Source organism: Quercus robur, chromosome 7 (genome assembly GCF_932294415.1).
Source record: "Quercus robur chromosome 7, dhQueRobu3.1, whole genome shotgun sequence".
NCBI lineage: Eukaryota > Viridiplantae > Streptophyta > Magnoliopsida > Fagales > Fagaceae > Quercus > Quercus robur.
Genome location: NC_065540.1, coordinates 43,360,408 through 43,371,036, shown reverse-complemented (window position 1 = coordinate 43,371,036; position 10,629 = coordinate 43,360,408). Strand labels below are relative to the sequence as shown.

At 35.7% G+C, this 10,629-nt stretch overlaps 1 protein-coding gene across 1 annotated transcript; it reads left to right on the top strand.

Annotated features, from left to right (window-relative positions):
• The first annotated feature begins 2,920 nt into the window (after positions 1-2,920).
• Positions 2,921-10,323, top strand: LOC126693539 (probable methyltransferase PMT7). The gene is made up of 7 exons (XM_050389515.1): positions 2,921-3,302; positions 4,379-4,793; positions 6,855-7,144; positions 7,910-8,293; positions 9,194-9,440; positions 9,540-9,678; positions 9,861-10,323. Exons 1-7 carry the CDS (start codon positions 3,119-3,121, stop codon positions 10,017-10,019), a joined length of 1,818 nt encoding a protein of 605 aa, XP_050245472.1. The 5' UTR covers positions 2,921-3,118; the 3' UTR covers positions 10,020-10,323.
• Positions 10,324-10,629: the final 306 nt, after the last annotated feature.

The following is a 10,629-nucleotide window of genomic DNA, read 5'->3' as shown; positions in this document are numbered from 1 at the left end:
AATCTAACATATAAATGATCCTAAATGATCTAGGTCGATTTAGGAATGTGGGATCAAAGGAAAGGTTGAGCTAGAGTTAAAGACAATCAAGTTTCAATTCACTCAGCATAAAGTGTTGATCTTTAACCCATATTTTTTGGGTCACACTTAGTTGGAGTAAAATTTGTTTAATTAGAAAATTTGGAGTTTTAAAATGGATACAAATTTGACCAAATTTAGATTTAAATGAGTAAGATATAGTCATTTGAAGTTGGCACAATTACACTTGTGAGCAGAGTCATTTGAACTAGGGGTAAGATGGTAAATTCACCTAGGTTGGCCGATATCGATAAATGGTCATAGGCCAAGGGTAGTATCTAGTTTCATACAACCAACCTATATGGTTTGAGAAAGTAGGCAAAGGATCAAATCAGTAATTATCACATTAATTACTCCTAATCACATACTCTTATTACCCACTTAACGTTAAATGTGATATAACCTATTCTCTCGGTGGAGGTCCTAGCTAGCTGGGAAGGATACTCACATCTGCCAAAAGCAATGGAAGGGAGACATGATGGTTTCTCCCAGTCCAACACATGCCAATAAAGGGTATAAATATTCCCTCATCTCATCTTCAAGGTATGCAATTGAAGACCCATAAAGAAAATCACTTAGAGCATTCTATTCTTGCTCCCTAAGCACTAGCATTGAAAAATGCTATGCTATACTATTATACCATCCCAAAAAACCACTTTATTACTTATACCATCCCATTTTACAATACCTCTCACATCCTAAAACTCTATTCTTATTAAAATAGTATTCTTTAATCTTTCTTTATTATTTCTTTTTAACAAATACTTTTTTTCAGTTCCACTTTCCTAGGCTTTCCAACCGTTTTTTTTTTTTTTTTCCTCAGCCTCCCTCAACCTCTAGCACCGGTTCATCTCACAGAACCACACACACAGACCCATCAACAGAGCCACACATAGCCACACACACAAACCATCAAACCAGAGCCAACAACGGCCACCACACCCACCACCCAAGCCACCGATCAGAAACCACACCGCCGATTTGAAACCCATCGGAGCAAACCCATTCAAAAAACCACAACCAAAAACACCGGACCCAACCAAAAACCACAACCAAAAACACCGGACCCACGCCAAAAACCACAACCAAAAACACCGGTCACAGCCAAAAACCCACTTCAGCCCACTCCGATCTCCGATCTCTGTGACCCACGCCATGACCCACTCCGATCTCCGTGACCCACAACTCACCTCTGAATCCCCCACATCGACGGAGCTTAGTTGAACCTTGAGTGTTGGTTTGAAGAGAGAGTGATAGAGTGAAGAGTTAAATGGGTACTATCTAGAGTGTTGGGTTTATGAGATGAGTGAGGGTGAGGGTGAATCGGTAAAGGGATTTGGAGATGGGTTTGATTAAATCGGTTGAGGGTGAGGGTGAATCGGTAAAGGGATTTAGAGATGGGTTTGAGATGAGATGCCGTGTGAGACGCCGTGTGAAGCTTCGGCAATGGAGATGGGTCTGAGATGAGATGCCGTGTGAAGGGTCGGCAATGGAGATGGGTGAGGGTGAATCGGTTAAGTTTCAGCGACGGAGCATGGTGTGTGATGTTGATGTTGATGTTGGGAGGAGTATGCTGTTTGGGTTTGAAGAGAGGAGAGAGCTGAAGAGAGGAGAGAGCTGATGGAGAAACAAAAGAAAGAAGAGAGAGAAGAGAACTGAAGTACCGTGATAGTGGAGAGAGAAACTTTGGAGGGAAAAGGGTGGAATAAAATATATTTTTTTCTTTTACCATTGTGCTACAGTACAATTCTAAGTTTAGAATTGTACTGTAGCACTATTGCAAAAATTTTTGCAATAGTGTGGTTTAGCATTGTTTGATGCAAGTGTTTTTGTCCTCTAAAATGTCAAAAATGCCTTAAATATGGCTTTAGCATTTTTCAATGCTAGTGCTCCTTCAATGTGCTTACCACAAATCCCACAATGGTGTTGTGCTCTATGTCTTGGAACCTAAAGTACTAGACTTTCGTTGGAGCTTTCAACTTTTTTACTAAATGTTACTAAATTGACCCAACCCTTTATCCCATCCTATTGAATTTAAGATTCTCGCTTAAGCAAAAAATACAATGATTTAGAATTTTAATACTAATAATGGAAGGGCTTTTATTTGGTTTCACCCTGTTTTGTACATCTATATAAAAGCACCTTATACTTAAATTTTAGAGGGGAAAAGGAGGTGTTGAGGGCTCTTTTTTGACATTCAACTGGCACAATCTTGTTCACAACCCACTCCACATCAATATAAGAAAAAAAATAAAGGGTTTCAAGTTAAATCTCTTTAAAACCCAGAAAAGCTTAAATTTTATACAACTAATATGGTTAGACTTTTTTTCGAAACATCCATATTGAGTTTCAAGAAGCTAAATTTTTCATGATCACAATTAATTTGAGTACAGATAGAACAAATCCAACCTAATTAATGAACGGATTGATGGTATGTAGAAAAAAAATTGAAGCCTAAGTAAAAATGTTGAACTTCAAAAATCAAATCGAAGACATGGATCGAACATTGTTAACAGTTAGGAACTTGAATCAAACTAAAATATACTAGTACAAACAAGATTAAATTGAGTAACAAAATTACAAATATGCACTTACTAGTTACTAGCACGAATACCTTTTAAAGCCTCATGAACTACTACTACAAAAAAGCTCTTAGTTAATTAAGGAACTGCCTTTACAAGATAATGATCTCTGTATAGATAAATTTGTCAGTAAAGAGTGATATCCTTTTAACCTAAGTATATATAAATAGCAAGAGGGAAAAAGGTGTCATTGTCACGTGAATCACACGTGCACTCATGCCCGTGCAAAGTATAAATAAAAAAAATTGAAAATAAAAAAAGCAGGTAACATAAAAATTTTCACAGCTTGGGAATGGGAGCAATCTGGTGGTAGTGTCGTCTTCTTCCTCCTCCTCAGATTTGCAAATGTGGATTCAGTCCTTATGAATCCTGCAAATTCAAGAAAAACCCATTTGAGATAGAAAGCCAAAAGCAGAGTAGAGAAGGCGAAAGAAGCAAAGCGAATAGAGGCAGAGAAAATGAGTGGCTTTGCGCTGGGTTCAGCGTTTGATTCCAAATCGGGTCAAATGATAATGGTGGCTCTGCTTTTAATGGTTGGGACCTTCTATGCTGGCACCCTCTTTGGCAACAATGGCCCCATCTATGTCTCCGAGCTCCCTTCCAATTCTTCTTCTTCTTCTTCTCCTTCTTCCTTTTCCACTGGTAACACCTCTCTCTCTCTCTCTCTTTAACTTTAATGGGTGTCTTTTTTTTTGGTGGGTTTATGTTGTTGGTTTGGTAAATTGGGCAGCTTGAATAGTTATGCATGGTGTAGTTGGAGTTTAGATTGATGGCTTATGTTTTCTTTGTGTTTCTAGCTTTTATGGGTGTTCAAATCTTTGCTTTTTTTTGGTGGGTTTATGTTGTAGGTTTGGTAAATTGGACAGCTTGAATAGTTATGCATGGTATAGTTGGATGTTAGATGGGATTGTTTTTAACGGGGAGTGTGATGGATCTTGTTTAGTAGTGATCTTTTGGTTTATGGTGATTTTGGTGGGGGAATGTATTTGATTTCATGGTCATGATACATTGTGTGGTTTAAGTGAGACTGGGAACTGGCATAAGTTGGGTCTATGTAATTTTTCAAAACTAAACTTTGTAGAAGGTGTCTACATTCTCTATCTTAGTCTTTTATTACACATGCAAAGCTAAGATGGAGAGGCAAAGTCGACTATGAACCCAAAGCGTAGCTAGCTCATCCTTATTAGAAGTTGTCTGGCTGAGTGTCTTTAGTATATGGCGTGAGAAAAATGGATGAAAATCATGTTAATGAATAATGTCATGGGAGTTGTTCAGTGCCATACCCTTACGATACCACTCCCATAGCATAAATGTAGATTGGATTTGAAAGGAAGTTCTTAGGCCAGTACTGCATAATTCCCACAAACTGAGTATTGTTTGATGTCATTTAAGCATTTGAATGCTTAATATGCAATAGATCTTATGGGTATATGTTGTGAAATTCCAACTCATTAATTATTGCCAATGCATGATAGAAGTCTGTTCTTAAGTGCTGTACTTCAGGGCATGAACATATAATGCATATGTGCACATTGTATAGTTGGCCGGAATGTCTTAATCTATGATTTGACTTATTTGATGTATCGCCTTGATTGTTGCTATGAGGTCAACAGTAGTGGATGCCTATAAGACATTGTAACGTCTTGAGATATGGTATTTTACTAAGACATGCAACCTCGTGTTCTTGTGATTGATATTGTTGTATTCCACAATTTCAGGTATTTCTACATTTACAAACAAGGTTGCTCTTACTTATAGAAAAACACCACTTTTGATCCCTGAAACTGGAATGAATGTGTGCCCATTAACATTCAATGAATATATTCCTTGCCATGATGTTTCTTACATTAAGAGTTTGCTGCCCAACTTGGATGTTTCTAGAAAAGAAGAGCTAGAGAGGCATTGCCCTCCACTTGAGAAACGATTATTTTGCTTGATTCCACCTCCAGAAGATTATAAGATACCAATACAATGGCCAACAAGCCGGGATTTTGTGTGGCGGAGCAATGTGAACCATACACGACTTGCTAAAGTCAAAGGAGGACAAAATTGGGTACATGAGAAGAATCAGCTCTGGTGGTTCCCAGGTGGTGGTACCCATTTCAAACATGGGGCCCCTGAGTATATTCAAAGGTACGCTTGTTTTACATACTCTATTTTGTTCAGATGTGTTTCATATTCTACCACTACTATGATTGGCCATGTAGTTAGCATTTGATGATGATTTCGCTAGTCAAGCACTGAAGTAAAGTTTATCGTATGTAAATTTGAAGTCACCATTGGCATTAATTTTTTTGAATTTTCTTATAATAAAATAATAAATTAGTTATTAGGTTTTTTGGAGCATTCAGTCATGCTTCCATGTAAGCAATTCACTCCCCGTCCTCCCCCATACAAGATGCAATTGCCAAATTTAATGGGTAGCACAATTGACTAGGGACCATGCCTCATGTAGCAAGGTTTACCAGTTCAAATCTCCCCTTGGGACCAAAACTTATCTAAAAGAAATGGCAACAGCCATTACAGATAACCTAATTAAACATACCTAAGCCAAACTGGGCCCGAAAAACCAGAATAAAGAAATAGTCCCATGTAAGTCTGCCCTAGGAAAAGAGTGAGGATAAAGGGGATGTTGTCTAACCTAGGTAACCCAAATTTGTCACTAACATTTTATTTCAACTGTAATTTCCATAGTTCCTGAGTTTATAATCATATTTGATTGTGGTGCTACCAGTCGTTTAGGATACCTTTCGGCTTCAGTAAAACTCTTCCCCCTTAGTTTTTATTTTTTGTGATAAGTAAGAAGAATCTATATTGCAAAAGCTACTTTATGCCAAACGAGCATAAAGAGTAAAAAAATACAAGGAATGAAAAGAAAAGCGAAAAGAAAGTATGAGCAAGAGAGAAGAGAATTAATGAACAGAGGGAGGGAATCACTATTTGTGAGTCCCCAAGCTTGTGGCCAATCATACAAATGATGCAGATTTCATGCTTCTAGAATTTCCAAATTGGAATTTACTTATTTTTATTATTTATATAAGTATTCACTATCCTTGTTTTGGGAGTAGGACCACCTGAAGAATTAAGCTACCGTAATTCTATACAGTATTTAAGTCTTAACAATTTTGTTCCGTTTTGTCTCTTAATACTTTTGATTCATACTATGAAGATTCCACCTAACTTGTGGTAAGGATTCATTACATTGTAGTGTTGGTTTTAACTAACAATTGAGGTTTTTATGAATGAAAAAATAATGTTTCTCCTTCTAGGATCATTACTTTGTAATGGATTTTATAAATTGAAGTTATGGTTTGTGATCCAAAATAGTTCATAGTTTTTGGTTTTGACATTTCTCTGTTTGTTTAGGTGGAAAAACATTTTGTAGAAATTTTTTTCTGCATTTTCTATGATGGAAAACATTTTCTGTGATCAACAAAAAACAAGTCAATAGAGAAGAAAACAATATTTTTTTAGGTGCAAAAAATGTTTTTCGGAACGTCACATGCTCAACAAACCACCACAAATTAATTTCAAACCACAAAAGAATTTTCCCAATGGTAACTTCTCCCTCTTTGCCGCCCTTTTTCTTACCACAGACCAATCATTGACTATTGTTTACTGATTGTTGACTTTTTTGCTCAAACCAGTCTCTTTCCCACTTACATTTTTGCTTAGATTCCAAATTTAGAGCCCGATTTTGCGATTTCCCATTTGAGACTCTCAAATTGCCCAAAAAAAGGGAAAATGTTTTGCTATTTATGTATGTTTTGTGAATGAAAGTTTTAATTCATATAATTTTTTGGAATGAAAAGAAATATTAATGATTTTCCATGCAATTCAAAGAACTGAAAATTGTTTTCTTGCTCATTTTCAGGGTCACTATCAAACATAGGAAAACAAGTCAGTTTTCTTGAAACTAACAGATTAAAACATCTAAAATATTTGGGCTAGTTAAAGGCTGTGAAGTTTGGGAAACAATTGAAGTAAATTGGTCTGTTGAACAAACGTATCACAACTACACACAAAATAGAGTCATTGAAGTCTAAATGCCTAAAATCTTAGACAAACTATGTTTTATTTTGTATTGGGAATGTCAAATTCTACATACTTCTAAGTTTTGTGTCAGGATCAATGTGTTCTGTGATGTTTCTAGTCATATGTTTTGAACTTTATTGAATTTTATTGTAAATTCAGGTTAGGAAATATGACTACAAGTGAGACAGGTGATCTGCGTTCTGCAGGGGTAGTTCAGGTTTTGGATGTTGGTTGTGGGGTTGCCAGCTTCTCTGCTTACCTCCTCCCACTGGATATTCAAACAATGTCCTTTGCTCCCAAAGATGGACATGAGAATCAAATTCAATTTGCATTGGAGCGAGGAATTGGTACAATGATCTCTGCTTTAGCCACAAAGCAACTACCATATCCCAGTAGCTCCTTTGAGATGGTTCACTGTTCAAGGTGTCGTGTCGATTGGCATGAGAATGGTACTCTTCCATCCTAAAGATATTTATATATACTGCATTGTAGAAAGTAAGAAAGTGCTACATAACATATGAATTTAATTAGTTTAATTATCTTGAAAAATAATAAATTAATAAGTATCCAAGAAAATAATTATTTGTTATAGAGATCAGCGATGAAGCAAACATGCTTCTATGTATGTTTGTTATCAAACTGTTGTGTGACATACCTGTACCTATTGGTTGCATGTACTGTAAACTTTGAATAAAAATCTGCAACAACCAGCTTGCAACTAGCAGGAGCCCATATATCTACTGCACCTCCACCTAAAATTACATTATTTTCAAGATGCTTTCCTATTAATAATGTACAAAAGCCAATATGACCATGTTGAGTGTGAACATAGGGAAGAGTAATTAATACTTTATCATCTCCTTTAAGAATATATGAAAAATATTATGAAGCAAATGGACTCTTGAAAAGAGTATGATTTCTTCCATTTTTAACTAGACATAGACGACTTTTCAAAAAAGTTTATGGTATGAGATATATTTTATTTTATGTTGCTATAAAAGTATGATATTTTACTATAGAACCAAATTATAAGGTCTTCTTTCATTTGGAGGCCTTAGGAAATTCTCTAAGTGGATTGACAGTAAAGCCAGCCCTGAGTGAAGGATGCTTTCTGCACCAGTGGGATCTGTAAATTGCCAAGTTTTGATTTTTTATGCTAATTATTTTAATGTGAAGTGTGCTTATCCTTTTTGCTCCTAATTTGTTACTTGCAGATGGGATTTTACTCAAAGAAGTGAATCGCCTTCTGCGATCTAATGGGTACTTTGTCTATTCGGCTCCACCTGCATATAGGAAGGATAAAGACTATCCATTGATTTGGAATAAGTTGGTAAATCTGACTTCAGCAATGTGCTGGAAACTCATTGCTCGAAAAGTTCAAACAGCAATCTGGGTTAAACAAGAAAATCAGGCATGCCTTCTGGACAATGCCGAGCAGAAACTTTTGAACATATGTGATGCTGTCAATGATTCTAAACCATCATGGAATACACCAATGAGGAACTGTATACAAGTAATTAGTGGACAGACAAATATTCAGAAACTCCATACTAGGGCAGAGCGTCTTTCTGTGTATTCAGAGAGTCTCAGCAAAATAGGTTTGTCTATTTTCTTTTTCAAAACTTTAAAGAAGCTAGTTCTATGTTTCTGTTTGTCATTTTGCATGAATTCTTTTTAAGCATGTTGTTATCGCCTTTGTGTTTATACAAAAGGACAGATTTGATACATATCAAACCCAATTAAAGAAATAAAGCTGAAGATTAGGCTTCTTAGATGCATATTTCATTTAATGTTAAAATGGACTTGCTTTGGACTAATAAGAATTGAGCTTGTGCTAAGTTTGCAATCCCACATGGTGGACCTGAAGAGAAATATTTGGGCAGTCTGGCTTTTGACAAGCTCAAATTTTTATTCCTTAGATCATTGGAATCTTAAACAATTGATTGTTTGCAAATAGAAATTCAGTTTATCCTAAAAGAATTATGATAACCTAAAGCAAATTAAAATTAATTGTAATATAGTCTAAGTGATGAACAAAAATAAACAAAATGTGATTTTCTGGTGAGGAATCTTGAGATAGCATGATGGCACTGTGCCAATCAGCTTTGTATCGATGGCACCTCATCCTCCCTTAAGAAAGGTGGAGGGTAAGGTCTTTGGTTCTCACTAGGGGTGTGTGTGTAAGCTAGCTAATCAAAAAGAAAGAAAGAAAGAAAAGAAAAAAGAAAAGAAAAGAAAAGAAATAAGAGCACGAAAGCATTGTAGAGTTGAATAAGTGATTTGTAAAATTCAATTACTAGTTTATTTTTCTTCAAATATGTTAAAACCATTTATTGAAATCTCAAACAAAATGGTATTTCTGATTCATTTAGTTCTTGCAACACTGCTGTTTGCTTATCTTTTGGACCTTTAAAGTTACAAATATATGGACATTATTATTAAAGCATTACAAAGAAGTGTTATTCAGTCTGATGACATGATTAATCTGTTCGCAACAGATATTAATGAAAAGGAATTTAGTTCAGACACTTTGTTTTGGCAAGATCAAGTTAGCCTTTACTGGAGGTTGATGAATATTAGTAAGACAGAAATACGAAATGTCATGGACATGAATGCTTTCTGTGGTGGATTTGCCGTGGCTTTGAATACCTTGCCTGTTTGGGTGATGAATATAGTTCCTGTAAGCACAAAGAATACCCTGTCTGCTATTTATGACCGAGGACTGATTGGTGCTTTCCATGATTGGTAAGATTGTGTGAATTTATTACATACAGCTGTTAAAATTTTCAAATTCTTTAAAAACAAAATTTTCTAATATTGCTAAGCTATGTTTTTTAACATCAGGTGTGAACCATTCTCAACTTATCCACGCACATACGATCTGCTGCATGCGGACCATCTTTTCTCTCTATATAATAACGAGGTAGAAGGTTGCCTACTGGAGGATATCATGCTGGAGATGGACCGTATGATAAGGCCCCAGGTAATTAATCTGTAGTTGTCTAGATTGATTATCTGAAATGTTAAAATGAAAATTGCCATGAATTAAATTCATCTCCATGATTGTCTCTAGTCAGGGTTGGAATTTATAATTTTCTTTTGCATTTGTTAGTTATGGCTTAGTAGCAAAAGTTTCCAGGAAATTTATTGAGAATGTATGTGCAGGGATTTATTATTATTAGAGATGTGGAATCCATCGCATCAAGAATCCAAGATCTTGCTCCCAAATTTCTATGGGAGGTTACATCACATATGGCAAAAAACAAAGAAAACAATGCAGAAACTGTGTTATTATGCAGAAAGAAGTTTTGGGCAATTGTCTAAAATACAGCGTAAAGAGCTTTTGCCAATACAACAGCAACAACAACAACAACAACCACCAAGCCTTCGTCAATATAGTTCTTTCTTTGGCAAACATGTAGGTTGTTCGTATAATGACCCTTTTTTCCCTGTACTTGCTTATGCTTGTCGACCTTGTGAATGAAGTGAGGTTATAAGTCTTAAGTTGTTTATTGCTTCATAATCATATATTGTGTAAATTTCTAGAGAGACTTTCAATGTACAACTTTCTCCTTTATATTTTGCCAATGGTGGCAATACAAATTTTGAATTCCTCATGATCATCAAACATATTCTAGCAGTCGCCTCTCTCTTCTGTGTACATGCCTACATGACCTTAGCAAATGACCATTTGGTTGTAACACCTCTCATTCCTTTGTTAGGCTTTTATTCATCATTCGTATCTGATGTATTTTGCATGCAATAAAATAATGATTAAGTGATTAATTTTAATATTTTCTACCAGCATAAGCTTTTGAAATAAGTGGTAATTTATCATGATAGTGCAGTGATTCTAATTTTGCACCCCATATGTCACACCTCCCCCTTAGAAAATAAAATATTCAGATGTTAGGAAAGTGGTAGTTTATCAATA